Genomic DNA, 22,315 nt, shown 5'->3' with positions numbered 1-22,315 from the left:
GTCCTGGGTGGGAGGAATCAGCCACAATCTTCCTTCCTCGCCTCAGAGCCCTGGAGGTGTACAGGTCCTGTAGGGATGACAGACTGCAGTTGAGCAGTTGAGTTCACGTTCTCTGCTGCATGGATGATATGCTGCAGTCTACATCTGTCCTTAGCAGTGGCAACAGCATACCAGACGGTGATGGAAAAGGAGAGGATGGATTCAATGATTGCAGTGTAGAAGTTCACCATCATTACCTTACCTTAATCATTACCGTAAGATCACATTTTCTTCCAAAATGCTTTTGTTGCTGCAAATCAGGTAGCTTTCTCTGTATTTTGCATTGATTAGTTGCAGGCCACTTGTAGTCCCTGTCAAAGGTAGAAGTAAACGGTGTCTAAAATTCAGCTTATTGGTTCATGCCTTCTGTCTTGCTGACATCAACATTTGACTTCGCTTCCTATTTCATATGATTGAACTTCCCTGGTTGAAGAGTTACCTTAAACCACACAAACATGTGGTCAGTATCATAGTCTGCATTGGGATATGTTCTGGTCCCCATGAATTTCTTCAGTCAGTCGCATTTGGACCAAGCCTCAGTGTCACATCTTCTGCACGAGTTGATGTCAACCAGTATGACAAGGACGTCTTGCTGTAGAAATCTGATGAGGCTGACAATTTGACTGGAGATGTTGTCTTTGATATCATATGTGTTGGGGCATAGATCCATAGCAGACAGATAGTTCCAGTTGAGGTGTTTTCAGAAGAGTAGTCCTTTTATTCTTATGCTTGAATCTTTTCAAGAAGCATCTGGCTACCGGTTATGTCTACACTATACTTGTGTATTTTTGTCTTTCTGGTCTTCATATTTACATTGCCAGAAGAAGGTGTAATCAAGCCTTTAGGCATCTAGACTTGGAGCCATCAGCTTATTGTTTATGATGGTAGATTTCCGAATAGTTGCACAAACATTTCAAAGCCAAGCTAAATGATCTATCCTCTTTGATGTGATAGCTACTGTCCAGTTATTAGCAATATCATGTGACCCATACAATCAGTGAGACAGGTGGCCTATAGGCAAAACAACACCTTATTGGCTAAGAGGTACTTGAGGTGGGTAGCAGCTATCTGGCAAACTTAAACAATGTTCTTCTGTTGGAAATGACCCTTGGTGCCACGGTAGTGCCGCCAATTCATGTTGAGTTAATAACTAGCAAATTGTGCTTCCCGTATTGGTTATCCACCAAGCACAGCTGGTGTTTCCTCTGTAGGGACTAGTCTGGGTGGAAAAAATGGATATCCAAATGTCAGACTCTCTCTCTTGGTCTAGATGATGTAGAGCATCTCAGACTGGTCCTCATGGACCAACTAACCTACACATTTTCCATCTCTATCTGCTCTGCCACAAGCTGATTAGCTCATTCAGACATGCAACCAATCAAGTACTAACAGACAGCCTACAGACACTGATCATTTTATTGGTGAGAATTTCGGTAGCTTGTTGCTGAATCCACTCATTCAGCTCTGCATCACTTCCTTTCACATGTCTTTGTTGTCTTCCTTTTATTATCTTTCAATCAGCACAGTGCAATTTACTTAATTTAATTTCCATGTTTGTGTTTAGGTCCTAGTTCATTTGAGCAAAGGTGAAGAATAGTGCACCGTGAAGGGCCAAGACTATGCAGGTTTTCCTTGCAACCAATTGCCTCAGTTGGTTTTACTGATGAGCTTCTCAACTTAGTCATAATCATCTTTGTAATCACCTGCTGAGATGATTGTTAGCCAGGAAAACTTACATGATCTTGGTCCTTCATTACAGTACATTTTTACTCTTTTCTTCAATGTTCATTCATCCATTATTCCTTCTGTCATGTCATTCATGTGCTCACTGATTTCTCTGTGGCTCCATCGTGTATGTTTCAGTTCTATGACCCCGACCTTTATCCCTCCAACAAGGAGCAGAAGAACTTTGAGAAGAACGTTTTTAACAAGACACACAAAGCAGACAGTAAGTTACACTGTGTGTCGTCCCTGTGGTTTCAAATAAAATTACAAATAAAACCTGAAAATAAATGCTTGTATACAACAAATAGAAATATTTTCAATTAATTGTTTTATTAATTGCTTCATGCCCAGGGGGCATCCTTGATGCTTAAGGATGCCCCCTGGGTGCCTCCCTAGGGAGGTGTTCCAGGCACCTCCATCTGGGAGGAGACCCCGGGGAAGACCCAGGACGAGGTGGAGAGATTATATCTCCACACTGGCCTGGGAACGCCTCGGGATCCCCCAGTCAGAGGTGGTCAGTGTGGCCCGGGAAAGGAAAGTCTGGGGTCCCCTGCTAGAGCTTTTGGCCCCGCGACCCGATCCCAGATAAACAGTTGAAGATGAATGAGTGATGAGTGTTTTATTTCATGAAATGTCAATATTAGTTTGCCAGAGCTCAAAGATGAGGTTTATGAGTCTTTTGTTCTGAGAGATGGTCCAAAGACCTTAAACTTAGTGACTTTAATAATAATAAAAATCCTATGGAATTTCAAATTGGTAATTTCTGTCAAAATCTGGTATGGATTTTCTTCTGCACTCACAAAATGACTCATTGGATTGGATTTCCATCTAATAAATATATGTAGTCTCAACTAAATTTAAATTATCTTGCATGGATGTGCTTTATTACATCCACCAAGGATGTAATAAAATATCATTGTCTGTCTGTCTGTTTGTCTGTTAGCAGGATTACATCAAAACTGCTGCAAGTTTTCACCACAGGTATTAGACCATGGAAGAACCCATTCAATTTTGGAGTGGATCGGGATCAAGAGCTTGATTCTGGATAATTTCTTAACTTTTCATCATTTCGAGGATCATCTCAAATCTGCTTGTTGGATCTTGACAAAATTTAAATCGCATGTGGCTGTTGTAGAAAGGAGGAGCCTATTAGTGTTGGATGTTGGGATTCTGATCAATATGCAGAAACATATGACATCATGATGTCAAACTAAGATCAGGAAGACACGATTTTGTTTCATCTTGTGAAGTAAATATCAGATTGTAACATCAGTCGGACCATTCTGGGTCAGCTGTGTGCATTGTGTTGTCTTAAGTCTGCACTTGAAAGTCTCGACAGAATCTGACTGTTTTATTGAGGCAGGGAGATCATTCCACAGAACAGGGGCATGATAAGAGAAAGTTCTGTGACCCTCAGATGTCTTATTCACCCTAGGGACAGAAAGTAGTCCTGCACCCTGACAACGCAGAGCCCAGGCCGGTACGTAGGGTTTAATTACGTCAGCTAGTTGGGAGGTGCCAGTGCATGAACAGTTTTATAGGCTAGTAGCAGAACCTTAAAATCTGATCTGACTGGGACAGGAAGCCAGTGAAGGGATACCAAAATGGATGTAATGTGGTCTAACCTTCTGCTTCGTCTCAAAACTCTGGCAGCAGCATTTTGAACCAACTGAAGACCTCTAATGCTGGACTGCAGTAAACCAGAAAATAGAACATTGCAGTAGTCCACTCTAGAAGAGACAAACACATGAATCAGGGTCTCAGCATCAGCCATAGACAGGATGGGATGAATCTTTGCTATATTTCGCAGGTGGAAAAGCACTCCTTGTAATATCTCTGATATGGAAGTCAAAGGACAACGTAGGATCAAAAATTACCCCAAGGTTCCACACTTCCTCACCTTCCATCACTGGTCACTTTATCTTCTATTGTACAATTTACTATACTATGGACACTTTATTCTATTGCACCCCTTAATACCCCTTATTTTGTTATTTCACCCCCCCCAACTTATATTTAGATATTTTATACTTAGTTATTTCTATATATATTTGGGCATCCAGTGTGGGCAGCAAAGTGAAGATTTCATTGCACAGGGAAACATGGTTCTTAACTGACAATAAAAGCTTTGAATCTTGAATCTTTGTCAGTGTGATGTATGACACACGAGCCTCGGCCAAGCGTTGACTGGTCAAATTGATGCCGATGTCCTCACTGAACCAAGAACCATCATTTCAGTCTTATCAGAGTTTAAAAGTAAGAAGTTGCTAGACATCCAGCTTCTCACTGATACAAGGCAGTCTTCTAAGGATTTTATGCGGATGAGGTTATCGGCATGTATAACTGAGTAGCCTCAGCACTGCAGTGAAAGGTAATCCCTAAACACTGCAATATGTGCCCAAGGGATGCTGTATAAAGGGAGAAAAGCAGGGGCCTAAGATGGACCCCTGTGGAACCCCAAATTTCATGTCACTAAGGTTAGAGGTAGTGTTACTGTACAAAACACAGTGAGAATGACTGGTCAGGTATGATGTCAACCATGCAAGGGCACTCCCAGTAATCCCAAAATGATTCTCCAGGCTATCGAGTAGAATATGGTGATCCATGATATCAAATGCAGCACTGAGATCTAACAGCACCAGAACCATAGTGGTGTCTGAATCCATTGCAAGTAGAAGATCATTCACCACTTTAGTGAGAGCTGTCTCTGGAATGATATTTTCTAAAAGCATACTGCAGTGCCTCAAAAAGATTATTCTCAGTAAGATAGTCTGTAAGCTGCCGTGAAACCACTTTTTCCAAACTTTTAGAGCAAAATGATAGATTTGATACAGGCCGATAGTTTTTCAATACACTAGGGTCAAGATTAGGTTTCTAAGTAATGGTTTAATCACTGCAGATTTAAAACATTTAGGAACAGATCCAGAAGTTAAAGAAAGATTAATAATTTCCAGCACAGTCGGCCCAAGAGTGGGCCACAGGTCCTTAAACAGTTTTGTTGGTATAGGATCAAATAGACAGGTTGTGCTTTTTGTTGACATTACGAGTTTTGTCAGTACGCCTACAGAGATACTCTGATTCTGTAAATCTAGGTCATACCTCACTAGTGGCGCCCACCTCAGCAGCAGGGTGTAGTGGCTGGGTTAAGACATGCTGGGATATGTTTAACCTAATGACTTCTATTTTCTTTTCAAAGTAATCCAGGAAATCTTGGGCTGTAAAAGGAGAGCGAACTACAGGTGGTTGAGGAGGTCCATGAATAAGTGTTGCCACAGTGTTGAACAAGAACTTTGAGTTATGCTTGTTTTTGTTGATCAAATCAGAGTAATAGGCCCACTTTGTATCCAGTAGTGCATGCTTACTGGCTACAAAGAAATCCTGCTTATAACTGAATTGAGTTCATCCAATGAGTCATTTTTTTTGTGTGTGTGCTTCATTTCAACCTGACGCTAATTTATGTTTCATTTTATTTTTGTAATCTACTCATATGGAACTTGTTTGTTAGGGAATTATGTGTGTGTCTGGTGGGGGTGGGTGGGTGGGCTGGGGGAGAACAGGTGGGCACACCCACATAACATGCATACATGCATACATACATACATACATCTTACATAAATATGACTTTTATATAAGATAAAAAAAAGAGTTTTAAGTGAGAAATTACTTTTAATGATTTAGAATAATCCTGCGTACAAACAGATCAACACAGAGCTGGAAGCAGAATGAATGAATTATTCACTTTAAATGGGCTCATGTTCAATCAGCTTCTCAAAACATTTTTTTCTGATCACTTTTTGTGATAATCACTCTGAACTTTATCAACTGGGAGAACATTAGAGTTTAGCCTGGGTCCCCACCGATAATGAAGGCTGAAGAAGGAGCCACGCATGGGTGTGGGGTGATTATTTGAAGAATGACTCATGTCTTCATCTATCACGTATCCACTATGAAGGTGCCACTATGTGCCTCTCTGTACCCCGCATGTGCCACGTAGCAGCCTCTAGTGAGCCATGACCGACCTGTCATTACAGCCTCGAATGGCTGGCATCAGCCACACTAAGCCACGTAGTGCAATGATAGCGCCATGATAACGCCATGTTGGTGCAAGTTTAGGCACCAGTTTGGTCCAAACCTCCAGACCTCCCACACCTGGTCCCTTCAAAGTGTGGGTTTTCAATTCGCAGATTCACAGCAGCATTTAAAGATGTCCCTTTTTTTAAACACAGTCCAAAAATAGACACTCCAGCACAGTTCCGCAGTTGTGCGCTGTGCGCCAGGCTGCTGTCCACCTGTAATGCACCAGACCAGCTAGACCCAAACCACGGGTTCCTGGAGAGCCGCCTCTGCTCCTCGCTGGCTCCGCGGCTTCTCTGGCTTTTCTTCTGCGCTTTAAAACACACAAAACTTTATGTTTGTCCATTTATTTCTGCAAAAATCGCTCTTTTGCGCGTGCGCTGCTGTTGTCCTTTCATGGACAGCCGTCTCTGTGCCCTTTCTGAGTGGCTTCCTTTCCATCCGTGGCTTGCTGGCTTTATTTTTTCCTTGGCTTCCTCCACTTTTAACTTGTGTTCATCCGTTTATTTCTGCAAAAGCGCTGTTTTTGCGCACGGTGCCGTTCTGCATACAGAATGAGGTGGCCGCTTTATTACATACACCTGTGGATCATTAAAAAATATATATATATAGATATATATATATATATATATATATATATATATATTATTTCTTTATTTCTTCCGCAACTTACAAGTTATCATGATACAACTTTTAACTTTGTGTTACGTCTTCAAATCGGTCTTTTGCGCACTCTCCACCTGTGTTGCTGCACAGCTCCTGCTCTTAGCTGCTCCACTGGCGTTATTATCTTCCATGGCTTTAAACACACATCCACTTTCACGCAGTCACCCAAATTTTTAACTTGTTGTTCGTCCAATATTGACTGAAAAATCACTCTTTTGTGAGCTGGCGTTCTGCCTAAATGCTCGTTTGAAGCGGTGATGAGTCACTGCGTCAGTGAGCATACACAGCTCATGTGATCCATAATTCCAGAAGTGATTAAAGGTGTTTTCAGCATCCAAGGTTGACAGAAAATGATTAATCCACTACAAATAATTATTTTATATAGAGTCCAGCACACAGAGCAGGTGGAATTGTGTGCGCAAGAGGAGAGCTGCTCCAGAAATAGCCACTCAGGTCCTGCCCTCAGTGCGCACACACAGCGGAGCTCATGTGATCCATTAACAAGATATTAAATCAACATACTTTTACAGCTAGGAACTGTTTTATCAAGCTATAAAAAAACATTAAAAATAATTACCTTAAGCTGTTCAATATACATTCCACATGGAGCAGAAAAGGGAGGAAAAAAAAAAAGTGTCCAGATGAAACAGTCCTCTGATTCTAGAAATGATTTAAGGTGTTTTCAGCATCCATGGTTTGGCAGAAAATGATTAATCCACTACAAAATAATTATTTTATATAGAGTCCAGCGGCACAGAGCAGGTGGAATTGTGCACAAGAGGAGAGCTGTTCCAAAAATAGCCTCTCAGGTCCTGCGAAGGTGCCAGGCGCACGGATAATGGACTTTTTGCAGACTCGTAAGCACCACGCAAATGCCTGTAAGCCCTCACAGTAACTCGAACACAAACTGCGCCATGCTGTTGTTACTAAATTTTGAACATCTTGAATTAGCGCCACGCTCAGAGAGGAGCCCCGTATATACTGCCACGATAGCTCACGAAACAAAAAAACAGGGTGCGTGGCTCCTTCTTCATCCTTCATTATTTGGTGGGACCATGGCTTAGGTGGTTTCTCAACCAAGGTTGAGTAGGATTACTTTGAAATGTAATCAGATTACAAGTAATCCAAATGTATGTACATACATACATGTAATCCACATGTATTATTTCAAAGTACCCTACCCAACCTTGTTCCCAACACTGACCTTCAGATTGAGTGATGGTCATATTGATGTGGATCATGATTGGTTACAGTCAAACACACTTATACAGAAAGTGCTGTGTTGTAAGAAACAAACATGCAAATGTTACTTAAAATGTGAGATTCCAGGATAAGTTGGTTTTGGCAGAGGTATGTGTTGTCAAAGTAACCCTGCAGAGAAAACAAGGTCATCAGTATGCTGGACCCCCCCCCCCCCCCCCCCCCAGTTTGGTTACAAAATACGGGAAACTGTTATTTCTTTTGGTGAACCTTACACACTTCCTTGTTGCTGTTATGTGGCTAAAAATGAACACCAGTGTCTCTTTCTTCAAGGTATCTTGTTTTTCCATGGAATCAGTTTATTAAGTTAGTCTTTCTTTTCACTTCTGTAGTTTATATACTCTGAAGTGTTGGTGTGTGTTGTTTATTTATTTGTTTGTAGGACTGCTCTGACAGATTTCACACTTTCATGAGTGGTTCTTTGGTATGAGTAGTTTTTCCCCACATCCCAGTCAAGAAAAAAAAAAAAAAGGGTTTCGGGAGTGACTTTTGTTCGTAGGTTCAGTGCAGCAACTCACAAAATAAAAGTTTGGCAACAAGCAAAGAAGGTAATTTTCCCAGCAAGGAGCACAATACAAAGCAATCTGCAGAAATCAGGCAGACGGGAGACGTTGGCTTTCCAAAGAATATTCAGTGGGAGGTGATGGTCTTGGGGTTAAGTGTTGGGCTTCAGACCAGAGGATCCTCTGCTTAAAACCCAGCCAGACTGGGAAAACACTAGGGCCCGTTGGGCGAAGGTCCTTAATCCCCTAGTTGCTCCGGTGTGTAGTGAATGCCTTGTGTGGCTGCACCCTGACATTGGTGTGTGAGTGTGTCTGCATGAATGGCTGAATGTGAAGCGTCACTAAAGCACTTTGAGCATCTGATGCAGATGGAAAAGTGCTATATAAATGCAGTCATCCATTTACCATTTTTCAAAGATTAGCAGTGAACACATTAATGGTGTTTTGTAAGATTACTTGGATATTTGGTCTTCTATTTTTCAAACATTAAATCCTCTGGTACCCCCCCCCCCCCTTCAAAAGAAGCAGGTAATGGCTCCTTTCGACTCTGAGGCAAAAATGACAGTGATATATATACCTCATTCCATGTGAAATCAAACCTGGGTGTATATGTTCAACAGAAATATTTGTCTAATTGTGTATGAAACTGAAAGTGTGACACATTATTAACAGGGTGCTCCTTATGGCCCCTTCACACATAACATGAAATTGGACGATTGATGCAGAAACTGGCCGAAAAAGCCCAGAAAAAAACTATTTTGCAAACCGTGAAGTATTCCAGCCACTGTCGGGAGGGACACGCGGTCGGACAGCCATGTACGATTCCGCTGCAACATTTTCGTGCACGCTCGTGCACAAACACAGTGCGACCACGTGAGAGGTGTGATACCACATCATGGTCACACAGCACAGAAGCAATCACATGTTGTACAAATGTACAACATGTGATTGCTTCTGTTTATGTACATTTGTACATAAATCAACAAAAATGTGTAAGGACAAAATAATAAGAGAGCACAGAATGTTATAAGAACAATAAATGTACTGTTTAAATTTAAGACAATCATGTTACAGGTAATGATTTATTAGTGATGCCTGATGACTTGGTCTGTGTTGGAAACGAGGAAACAAATGGATTTCGTTTTGTCTGTTAATATTAAATTTCTGTTAGAAAGAGCGGACAATACAAGAATAACGTCCTTTTCCTTTATGTTCATGAACCATGGACGTAAACAAGGAATTGATGAACTGGCATGAATGAATGCTCATATCATGAACACATCAGCGGTTCCGCGTATTCAGCTGTCCATTGCGTAGCGCCCCGAAGGATACGGCATCATGTGGACTATAACTCGCATGGTGGATGTGACATTTAGATCACCAGCTAAGCGTTCATATGATCAGATGGATGTATTCACATGGGGCAGCCTTGCTATTGGCATCTGCAGTGAGGCACTGCTGAATGCATTACAAAGATGATGTGTTTTTATTTTTTACCATCTCAGGAGGGCATGCCCACACATGCGCATCATGGTGGCATGTTGAGAGGTGATGTTATACATGGCATGATATGTGTTCTCCAGCTGTGAGTAGCGATGACACAGCAGTGAGCTGCAGCGGCTCGCCAGCGACATGCCCACCTGTCCGGTGCAACACACAGTGGAGAACATATATCTGCCATGAAGAACATTACCTCTCAACACGCCACAGCAATGCACATGGGTGGGCGGGCTCTCATGACATACTGATCATTGTTTTATTATTATTATTTATTGTTCTTTGACAGAGTGAACACAGCGTGTTAAAACAATGTCAGCTGAGAGAGTGAGTCTGAGCTGGACACACCCTGTGTCTGGAGCACAAAGCAAAGCCGTCACACTTGAATGCGCTCATGCCATTTCCCTTATTGCATATATGTATTTTTTTATTTTGCCACCCTTTCTTTTAATTGAACACCTTGCTGTCACTTGCACTCTCTGCCTGAGAACATGCGTGTTATCATTTGACAGTTTCAGTGCTCCTGCGCTGATATGATCTGAGCGACACGCCCCCTTGGGCTCATGGCTGGCACTCACTCAATCATCCACATGGCAGACAGACGTTGTGATTGCGTGTCACGTGGCTGTCTGTTCGGATGCCACACTGGCCGCGCGCCGGGGCATCATATGGGTTTATATGGTATCTATGCGAGTCTTATGGGACAGTGCTTTTGTGAGCGTTTTTTATTTTTAACTCTGTTGTGGCATCATGTGTACTCTGCTGCCTGGTGATCCCACTTCCAGAGGGGCATGCTGAATATGTCATGATGGGTGTCCACAGGTCTGACATGCTGGTCAGCTGTGTGCACGAGCCTGTCACATGCATCGACTTGCGTGGGCATGCAGTATACTGCGCGCACCTGCACGTCTTGTATTACAGTTGTAGTGATCATAATGTCCCATATACATTGTGTAATGGGAGGGGATGGCAAGTTATGTGTTACATTATGTCCATCATGGATATGACAGGCCGTCCAGATGTGGACACTGCACTGGACAGCGAATGCACTGCACTCCGGCCGCCGTTTAAGCATTTTCCACCTCAGCTGCACCTTGACAATGTTGGATTGTGGTTTGAGTGGGGGTGGGGGGAGAGAGACACACATGGCACATTTGCAGGCCGTTTGTGTTGCTGGGGGGGGGACATGTACACTCGCACGCATTTCATTTGTGTCGCTGTGGGGGGGACGCATGCCATTTGTGTTGCTTGAGGGGAAGGGGGTTATGGCACACTTGCGGAGGACTTAGAAAAGGTGGGGCCATTTGCACAGCAAGCTCAAAAGTGGTCTGCCTGCCCTCTATTTTCGTGTTGGCAGCGTAAATGGCACCACCTTTCTAAGTGCCCCGCGGGTGGTGTTTGATGTCCGTGGGTGGCACCTGGACTCCGGCCGAGACAGGGTCGATTGGCCACTTGCCTAGCATTTGCTGTCATTTGGCCACTCGTGTGAAGGCTACCTTGATTGGGCCATTCGGCCAGGGTTTGGCATGTCCAATGATTTCCTCCAGTCCCTCGGCTGTGGCATGAGTTGTCCCACCTGTGTACGACATGACATGCGAATGTTGCGAGCATGATCAGATGGCAGTACGACCTCCCCCCTGGGTTTCCGGCACAAGTGACACGGGAATGTAGAATGCATGTGCTGTGGCCAAATGGTTGTGGCAACTGCTGTACGAGGCATTCAAAGTGGCTCTGAAACTTCAAGAGTGGCCTTTGAATCCTCCTCCGTGCGCCATTTGGCCTCAGTTGTGTTATGTGTGAAGGGGCCATTAACGCTGCTAACAAAATTAAATAATCGAAGCAGAAAAATCAGTCTTTTTTTATTTTATTTTTGGCATTAGGTTTGACTTTACATGACCAGTGTCAGTGGCAGATGTCTTTTGTCCACCCACTTAGCTTTCAGATGCTGACAGCAGCTAAAGGGGCTGGTGTGCTAGCTGTTGAGGGCTGGCGGTAAACAGTGGAATTTTCATATGGTACAGTCAGTCTCTGTCTGTGTGACGCGCAGAATGTCCCCTCCGCAGGTAGCAGTAGTACAGTCCTGCATAAGAATCCTATACGATGCTAAGCTCTTCCACTCACACCGCCAGACCCGAACTACTAGAGTGGCGACATTCAGTGTCCCAGGGTTTTGATTGATAGGTGCCATAGTGTTTCCAATCCCAGAGTGATGGTGCTTTGATCACATTGTAAATTACATAATTTCAATGCAGTGGGTTGTTGGATGCATGGTCTTACTTTCTAAAACGTTGATATGATATGGATATGAAATGTATAGTTTTCCTATAGATACAGAAAGGAGAAAAATAAAGTGATGACTAGTTCATGTCTGTCAGGAAAGTTTTTGTTCCAGCTTGCACATATTATGTAGGCCCTGCCCTTCTAGCCTTTATATTATAATTGTTGAAATTTGAATTGATTGTTATGCTATGAACAGTTTAGGTTCTCTTTACCTGCCATATTTATGTAGGGCATTTATTCTTTATTTGTTTTAGGATCTATACATACAAATGTGTGAAGGACGTTCTTCTAACTCAAATTTTGTTTGATTTTTAACATATGATGACAATAAAGACATTCTGATACAGTACAGAAAAGACTACAATAATATAAAATTAACAAGTTTGAAAAATGCAGTAAAACTAAAAATACAATCTGCACAGTAAAATAATTGCTGTAGACAAGGAGCATTATAAAGTTATTACAGTAATGCATTATGCTATTTCCACAGTGAACGTTATGGCAGCCATAATGAGTTAATTTGATTAGTTAATAAATCCTATAATGTAAAAAAAAAAAAAAAAAAAAAAGACAAAAAAATCCTTGATTAATCTCTTCAGTACCAGACCAGAATTGTACACATTTTTAATTGTAACAGTGAACAGCAAATGTCATTGTTGTGGAAATCAATTTTTTCAGCAAAAGGTGGGGAAAAAAAAAACAAACTTTTTTACACCTGCACCTCTGCTGCAAATGTAAGTCAAGTACTTGTTAATTAGTTTTCTTATAGAAGTAACTTACTTTTAATAAATTAATAACTCATGGAATTTGTCAGATGTGTTTTTGTGTGTGCATTTATTAATTAATTGCAGTCACAGATCTGTGAAATGCTCCCCTATTAATAGGGAGCATTTCATTAGCCCTACTGGATAAGATGGGTATGACTGCTATAAATAAGTTTCCATGAATAAACACAGCGTACATTGGATCAGTTCAGTTTGGCTTCAGATCTCTAGTTGTCGTCGCTGTCAGTAATTAGACACTGTTGGAAATATTGCGTGGGCAGAGCATGATGGGAGGAAGTTGCACAATGTGTAGAAGGAACCCAGTATATTGTGATGCTCATCAGGGTCCAGAAGTGAATACAGATTCTGATTCATTTCTAAAAGACTGCCTGATCTTCATGAAAGCTGTTGGCTCAGGACAATGATCACCAGGTTTTCTGCAGATCGGGATTTGTTTGTTTTGGAGCGATGTAAACAACTCCTGCTAATCCTGATGTAGAATTCCAGGGTTATTCATCTCTGGTGGGGTTTAGCGCTCTGGGTGCTGTTCTAGTTCCACCTGTGATACCTGATCCCTCCTTCCAGCCTCCTCATTGTCCTCCTGAGATTCCTCCTTTTCTTAGGAGCTCCTCCTGCATTCCTGCTTTTCTCCTGTCACACTATCTCTTCCTGCCACTCCTCCCTCTCACCATCTGTCTTCAACCTTTCGTCCTCGAGCATTCCTTCAATCTCTTTCACCTCTGATCCATTATTCCCGCTGACACTCTTTATGCTGTCTTATAGCGGTCTTTTCTTCTTTTATGTTAACATTCCTTATTCTTTGTCCTGTATCATTTGTTTTTTTTCCCTCTTTTTCTTTCCTTTTCCCCACTCATCTTCTCCCAGGTATTTTTCCTCATCAAGCCTGTAATTATTGAAATAAACATTCTAAATACATTTATTAATTATTATTTTTTGAAATGCTATTTTGGTTTTTGACTTGAATTGGTGAACACAATAAAGTATTTCAATAATAAAGATGTTTAGCTGTCCTGTGTTTAATTCTGAATCTGTCTGTCTCTCTGTGTCTGTCTTGCTGTCTGTCCGTCTATAGATGAGATTGCCTTCCTGGAGGGGATGACCATTGTCTATAAAAGCAGTATAGATCTCTTTTTCTACGTGGTGGGCAGCGCTCAGGAGAATGAGGTAAGTGTGCATTACGGTTGTCCAGAAAGTATCACAGCACTGCACTTGTTCCACATTTTATGTTACAACCTTATTTCAAAATGGATTAAATTCACCCCCCCCCATTCTACACACAATACCCCATAATGACAATGTGAAAGTTTTTTTTTTTTTAGATTTTTGCAAATTTATTTAAAACAAACAAACAAACACAAAAATAATTAAGAAATCACAAGTACGTATTCACAGCCTTTGCCATGAAGCTCAAAATTGAGCTCAAGTGCATCCTGTTTCCACTGATCTTCCTTGACATGTTTCCACTGGTTAATTGGAGTCCATCTGGGGTAAATTCAGTTGATTGGACATGAATTGGAAAGGCACACACAATGGCATCATATTCAAGAAGATTTGAGGCTGTACTTGCTACCAAACATGCATCAACAATGTACTGAGCAGTGGGAGTGAATACTTATATACATGTGATTTCTTAGTTTTTTATTTTAATAAATTTGCAAAAAATAATAATAACTTTATTCATCTGGTCATTATGGGGATTTTGTGAGTAGAATTTTGAGAGGAAAAATGAATTTACTTCATTTTGGAATAAGGCTGTAAAATAGCAAAATGTGGAAATAGTGAAGCACCGTGAATACATTCCAAGTGCGCTGTATTATTATTGTTATTATTACTATTGTTAGTAGTAGTAGCAGTAAATGAATAATATAGTAGATATAGTCAATTTACCTCATATTCATAAGCTTTAGTCAAAATGTGGCTAGATTTGAAAATGTTTCAATGGATTCAAACAGCATCTGGATTTTCAGATCAGAGCTGCGTGTCGTCAGAGTGAGCTGCAAAAAGTTTGTACCTGAGTTTTCAGAGATGGTGTTTGTAGTTGCCATCTGCCACGCCGGTGTTTGCCAACCCGGACAGTGGGAATACCACCTCAACCGGCAACTTAGCCCCGCGACTGGACAGCAACAACGTCCGAGGCCCGCTCAACGTGGTGAATTCACTGAGGCCGCGCGCTGCGTCATTAGAGCCGCGCGTCACGAGTGCCGCTTCCCCGAGGCCTCGTGCAGCCACCGCGGATCCATCAGCGCGGAAACACCGAGGCCGCGCGGCACCAGCGCAGTGCAGATCCATCCCGGTGATAAACAACACAGGCTGTTAACATCGGCGATCGACAAGCTGCTCATAAACCGACCATGGGGCCTAAGAAGGTTCTGACAGCGGAGGAAGGTGACGATATTAAAAAATCTCTGGACTTTTTATCAGAGGAGATTTCTGTTGTGAAGCAGCAACAGAAATCAATCATGGATCTGGTGGAGGAGGTGAAGGCATTACGGCTCCAGAATGCCGAGAAAGACCGGCATCTGGTGCAGCTGGAAAATAGAGTGGCTGAATTGGAGCAGTACACCAGAATCAACGACGTCATCATCACAGGTCTTCACATCAAACCACGGTCCTACGCACGGGCCGTAACAGATGAGAGCGGAGGGGAGCCCAGTGAACAGGAGGTCAGCTCTGTGGAAAAACAGGTTGCTGATTTCCTCCTATCTAAAGGTATAGAAATGGATTTAAATAACATTGAAGCGTGCCACCCTTTGCCCCGGAGAAATGACGGTGATAAACGAACCGTCATCATGAGATTCATCAACAGAAAACACAAAACAGCACTGTTAAAACAAGGAAGAAAACTGAAAGGGACAAACGTATTCATCAATGAACATCTCACCAAACGGAATGCCGACATCGCCAGGAAAGCACGCTTCTTAAAGAAACAGGGAAAAATCCAGCACACATGGACTTCAAACTGTAAAATATTCATCAAACTGAACGGATCACCAGAACAAGCAAAAGTCATGGCAATAAGGAACATCGAGGGCTGGACAAATATGAACAATAGTGTTTCTTAAAGCGAGGATCTGGACAGATATGACCAATAAGGTATGAGGACACAAACATCACAACACCATGACACAGACCAGAGGAACCTATTCATCTACTACCTATTCATCTACATCTGGAGACAAGAAGGATATAACTCAAAGGATTGCTGATCATGGAAAAGTAGAACTGAGAACATTTAAATACACAGACCACAAGTACTGGACTTGGAGCACGATATAGACCCGGACAATAATTTCTTCTCAAATATCAATGACAGTTGTTGCTATTATACAGATGAACAGTTTAATCGGATCATTAAAACGGATAACAAATTATCAATAATCCATTTCAACAGCAGAAGTCTATATGCAAACTTTAACAACATTAAAGAATATTTAAGTCAGTTTAAAAAAATATTTAACATAATTGCTATATCAGAACATGGATCAATGAAGATAAAGGAATGGATTTTGAACTGGATGGATATGAATTTAATTGTGTAAACAGAAAGAATAAGAGTGGAGGAGGAGTGGCTGTGTATGTGGATAAGAACATGGATTATAAAATAGTAGACAATATGACAACTGTGATTGATAACTTATTAGAATGTATAACTATTGAAATATGTGAAGAAAAAACCAAAAATGTATTAGTCAGCTGTATATATAGAGCACCAGGATCTAGTATTGAAACATTCACTGACTGTATGGGAAAAATGTTCTCAAAAACTAATCAAAAAACTGTGTTCATTTGTGGTGACTTAAATATTGATCTGCTCAATCCAAATAAGCATAAAATAACAGATGAATTTATCAGTATAATGTACAGTATGAGTTTATATCCAAAATCACCAGGCCAAGCAGAATTACATCCCATAGTGCCACCTTAATTGATATATTCAGCAATGATATTGAGAATAACACTGTGAGTGGATTATTAATCAATGACATTAGTGATCTACCAGTTTTCATCGTTTATAATAGAAACCATCGGCGGAATCAGCCAGAGGAAAAATAAAATACAGGCGAGTGCGGACAGAGGAAAACATGAACACTAAAGAAGGATTTACAGGAGCAAAACTGGGAAAAGGTATACAGTGAAAGTGATGTTGATTGCATATGAAACTTTTTTACAAATATTTACATCATTATATGATAAAAATTGTCCAATTAAACAAGACTACAGAAAACAAAAAATCCAAGCTCGACCATGGATGACGAAAGGGTTACGAAATGCATGTAATAAGAAAAATACACTGTATAGAGAATTCATAAAACTAAAGACTAAAGAGGCAGAAAATAGATATAAGAAATACAAAAATATTAACTAATATTATACGGGTATGTAGGAAGGAATATTATAGTAACATATTATATAATAACAAAAACAATATTAAAGGAATATGGGATATATTAAATAGCATTATCAAAAATGGTAATAAAAAACAGAGTTACCCTCAGTATTTCATTGATAATAATGTCAAGAAGGAAAATAAGGATGAGGTAGTCAACGGTTTTAATAATTTTTTTGTAAATATTGGACCAAGCTTGGCAGAAAAAATTCCCGATTCCCAACCTGAGGATTGGGATAATAATCTCATAGAAAGAAATCCCTGTTCAATGTTCCTCACAGCAGTGGATGGAAATGAAATTATAGACATTGTGAATAATTGTTAAAAAACATCTACCGATTTAAATGAAATTGATATGGTGGTGGTAAAACAGGTCATTGAATGGATTGTAGAACCATTAACATACATCTGTAACTTATCATTTCAAACCGGTAAATTTCCCAATCAAATGAAAATAGCTAAGGTTGTGCCGCTGTATAAGACTGGGGATAGACACCACTCACAAATTATAGACCTGTTTCTTGCTTCCACAATTTTCCAAATTATTAGAAAAGTTATTCAATAATAGATTAGACAAATTCATAAATAAACATAAATTACTTACTGATAGTCATGGATTCAGAGCACATAGTTCAACATCACTTGCATTAATAGAATCAGTTGAGGAGATTACAAACGCCATAGACCACAAATTACATTCAGTTGGAATATTTATAGATCTTAAAAAGGCTTTTGATACAATTAATCATGACATATTAATCAATAAACTTGAACAGTATGGGATTAGGGGGTTGGTGTTGCACTGGGTGAGAAGCTACTTAAGTAACAGAAAAAGTTTGTGAAGTTGGGGGAATATACATCATCATGCTTGGACAATGCTTGTGGCGTCCCACAGGGGTCAGTATTGGGTCCAAAACTGTTTCTAATTTATATAAATGATATTGTCAATGTTTCCAAAATATTAAAATTAGTATTATTTGCAGATGACACAAGCATTTTTTGTTCAGGGGGGATTTGCAGGAGTTACTGAGGAGGATCAGTATAGAAATGGGAAAATTGAAAATATGGTTTGACAGAAAAATTATCATTAAACTTAAGTAAAACAAAATACATGTTATTTGGCTATTGTAATACAGACATACAGGTTCAGTTACAAGTCGAGGGGGTAGATATTGAAAGGGTACATGAAAATAAGTTTCTGGGGGTGATAATAGATGATAAGATAAACTGGAAGACTCATATAAAACATATACAAAGTAAACTGTCAAGAAGCATTTCAGTTCTAAACAAAGCGAAACATATTCTGGACCACAACTCACTCCGCATTCTTTACTGCTCACTGGTTTTACCATATTTACAGTACTGTGCAGAGGTATGGGGTAATACTTATAAAGGTACAACACAATCACTGTCAGTAATGCAGAAAAGAGCTATAAGAATTATTCATAATACTGGCTATAGAGATCATACAAATCCACTATTTTTACAATCCAAATTCTTAAAATTCACAGACTTGGTTCATTTTCAAACAGTACAAATTGTGTATAAAGCAATAAACAATTTACTTCCAGCAAATATTAAAAATATGTTTTTTAACAGATCATGGGATTACAGTCTGAGGGGGAAATTTAATTTAAAGCATCAGTGGGCACGAACAACATTAAAAGGTTTCTGTATTTCTGTCTGTGGGGTGAGGATGTGGAACAGATTGGGAGTGGGGCTCAAGCAATGTCCAAGCATGAACCAGTTCAAACAGCGGTACAAAAATATGGTTTTTTCTGGGTATAGGGAGGAGGAAGGGTAATGAGGGTTAGGGTGTTTTTGTTGTTTGCTTCGGCTTGTAAATATATAGTATTTTGTATGTAAGTAGGTATGTGTAGGTGTATATTTATGTTTGTGTATATGTGTATATATGTATATGTGTATATATGTATGTTGATGTGTATGTATGTGTGTGTATATATGTATATATATATATATTGATATCGGTTTAGGTGTGTAGGAATTTATGTGTATATGTGGCAAAGGGTATTACTGGTTGTGGGGAAGAAGGGGTAGGGATAAATAAGCTGATGCTTCACCCTACCCCTTTTCGGACATGTTGGGTACACAGTAGGAACTTTTTTGTTGTTGTCTTTACTGATCTATCTTGTAATTGTTGTTGTATCAAATGTTCGAAATAAACAGTTTTCATTCATTCATTCATTCATTCATTCATAGATTGTAGTTGAAAGCATGAATAAATGCTTTCATGCACAATAACTGTTTATATTTCCTTTCCATTATAGGAACAGAACAATATTCACTTTTCTCAAGTTTTTCTTCCAGATCAAATAACGTTTCATGGAAATCACACTGATGATGATGTTGATGATAATGATAATTTCATTGATGTTGTCCATTCAAGTTGGGGAAAAGGTGTTTAAAATTTTAAACAACCATTGAAATTATACATCATGCCATACGTGATAGTAATTTCTCAATTGTAAGTTGCTTTGGATCACAGCTAAATGAATGTAATGCAAAATATTCACTGCACTAAGCGTACGCTGACTTTATTTCTTTGGAATTATATGTAAAGCTGTGCATTATAATTAAATTGCTGTCCCATCATTTAATGGGTGTTTGTAATTTAGTATTTAAAATTATGCTCTAAAAACAGTTTAAAAGTATAGAAAACATGTTTAAAATATATGTATCAATAGATACTTGATGTTGAAGAGAGAGAATCTGATTTAAATAAAAATAATAAAAATCCTTAGAAAATACTGAATTTACTGAGTGCTAAATTATGTGGATTTTACAAGCTTTTGCACATTGGCTTGGTGATCGTTATGAGGTGATTTATTAAGAATAATTGTGTAATTGACAGTGGGTGTTAACATGACATAGACAGCAGTCAAGCAGCACAGGCAATGAAGATTTTGTGTGCGTTAATGACCATAAGTGCAAAATGGAATTCAGTCAACAACTTGCAGGTGCAAAATAATACAATTGTGTATGTTTTAGCTGAAAATGACATTTATTGAACAGTTACCAAATCAAAATGAATGTGCCTTGAAAATAATTTGTTTGCTCTTCCACAGTACATGCGAGGTGTGTGGCACAAGCCTGGATTCAATACCGCTGCGATGAAAAGCACCTCCTTTTAAATAAAGATCATTTTGACTTTATGTGACAAGTGACAAAGTTTTTTATTTGGCACACAAAATATTCAAATAGAAAAAATGAACAATTCCACAAACAAACACAGACAAAACTAGTGAGTCCGAAAGGGTGTGGGCTGAAGCAAAGCTTATTAGCGCCCACCCCTGCTAGTACAAGTCCAACAATTCTAATCAGTCATATTTATGTAAATATGACTGGGTTGGAAGAGCTCTTCAAATGGTCCTCCTGACTGTTGATCTCTGTGTGTCTCCAGCTGATGCTGATGTCTGTGCTGAACTGTCTGTTCGATTCCCTCAATCAGATTCTCAGGTATGACGTATGTGTGCACACACACACACACACACACACACACACACACACACACACACACACACACACACACACACTGCTTTGTGTGCACTTGATCCTAGTTTTCAGAAGTGAAGCAGGGTTGGTCCTGATTAGTACTTGGCTGGGAGACCTCTTGGGAAGACCAGGGGACTGCTGGGTGTGTGTACTGCCGGTTCAGGAAAGTCAGCTGAGGTAGAACTTGTGCCAAATCAAAATGTGTACTGTACTGTGGGAGCAGCCAAAAGACCAACAAGAACCTTCACAGATAATCCCATGGATCCATTTTCAGATCATCTTTTTAGAGAAAGAAAACATCTGGTGTTTACGGTGTGTCGCATTTCATATCTGATCCTGAGTTTTGTATTTTATTACACAAGGAAAACAATCTAAGAGCATTATGGGATTCAGTCTACCGATCTCTCTCAGTTTTTGTTTTTATTTGTTTATTAATTAATTTTTTTTGGTGGGGGGTCACAAATGTATGATTTTAGGATATCAGAAAATATTCAACGTTGGTTCTGAATTTTACAACATTAATCACAAAAAACTTTTTTTTTGGTTTTAGAATATTAAACCCCTCCCCAACATCTATTTCTTTATCAACACCTCTTCTCCTCCTCCTTCCTCCATGTTAGGATAGTTTCTGCCGATGTCTGCAACCGAATGGTCCCCCCCCCCCAAAAAAAACTGGTCCGCCCTGTCTTCACTGTGCATGCGTCATTTCAGACCACAGCAGCTCATCTGACTCTGACTCTCTACACCCAAAGGGAATTATGTGGTTATTAACCATGAGATGAGAAAGTAAAACCTCTTAAATCATTCTAAAGTCAGTCTGAAGCAGAATCGAGGTGATACTCCATGACGCTTGGAAATAGCAGCCATGTAGCTGCGGCGCTCTGATCGCTGCCTCCATCTTTATGATGAAATAATGTTGAATTTTTGAGCAAATGATTGTTGTACAAAAGCTTCAGATATCTGTCACTGAGATAGATGTATGACTGGAGTGCACTTTGAAGCAGAATCGGTGAACCGCGGCTAATGACACAAGCGCAGTGAAGGCAGCAGGGTGGGCCGCTTTTAGGGGAGCCGTTTGGTCAGCGACACGACACCCTCCTGGCCATGAGTTGAACCGGGTTTCCCTGAGCTCAGCTGATCTTTTATGGAAATTTGATTTGTAATCTACATTTTTATGCAGGATGCCCTTCAGAACCCAGTCTCACAGTGCACTCACTTGTGCCCCCATGTGGCAGAGTTAAACCATACAAGACCATCTAAAAGTGTCATCTGAAAATGGTAAAATGTAAAAAAAAAAAATGTTGCATCCATCCTCTGATTTATCCAATTTACTTATTTATAGCAAGATTTATGAAACTCATCTCTGACATGCTTTAATTTGCATGTTCTCCACCTTTATTTTATTTATTTAAATATTTTACACTTTTGTCTCAACATTTAATGGTTTCTGCTCCAGATCAGAAGTAGTTAACTGTTTTCATTTCCATGCACATTGTCACCAAAAATTGTATTGAATATTTCTTCTTACACTGGCCAGTATTCCCCATGTTTGATCATTATTTGTGTTTTTTAGTTTTCATATAATG

General features: G+C 40.0%; 1 protein-coding gene across 1 annotated transcript in view; it reads left to right on the top strand.

Moving 5' to 3' along the window:
- LOC117528379 (coatomer subunit zeta-1-like) overlaps positions 1-22,315 on the top strand; it is a 45,606-nt gene that overhangs the window by 17,925 nt on the left and 5,366 nt on the right. The window contains exons 3-5 of the mRNA XM_034191011.1: positions 1,903-1,987; positions 13,902-13,993; positions 20,638-20,693. Of these exons, the coding sequence (XP_034046902.1) occupies positions 1,903-1,987; positions 13,902-13,993; positions 20,638-20,693 (233 nt within the window). The remainder of the gene's footprint in view (positions 1-1,902; positions 1,988-13,901; positions 13,994-20,637; positions 20,694-22,315) is intronic.

Source organism: Thalassophryne amazonica, chromosome 16, assembly GCF_902500255.1.
Source record: "Thalassophryne amazonica chromosome 16, fThaAma1.1, whole genome shotgun sequence".
Classification (NCBI taxonomy): domain Eukaryota; kingdom Metazoa; phylum Chordata; class Actinopteri; order Batrachoidiformes; family Batrachoididae; genus Thalassophryne; species Thalassophryne amazonica.
Note: the sequence above shows the minus strand (reverse complement) of the source record. Positions and strands in the feature narration are given on the sequence as shown.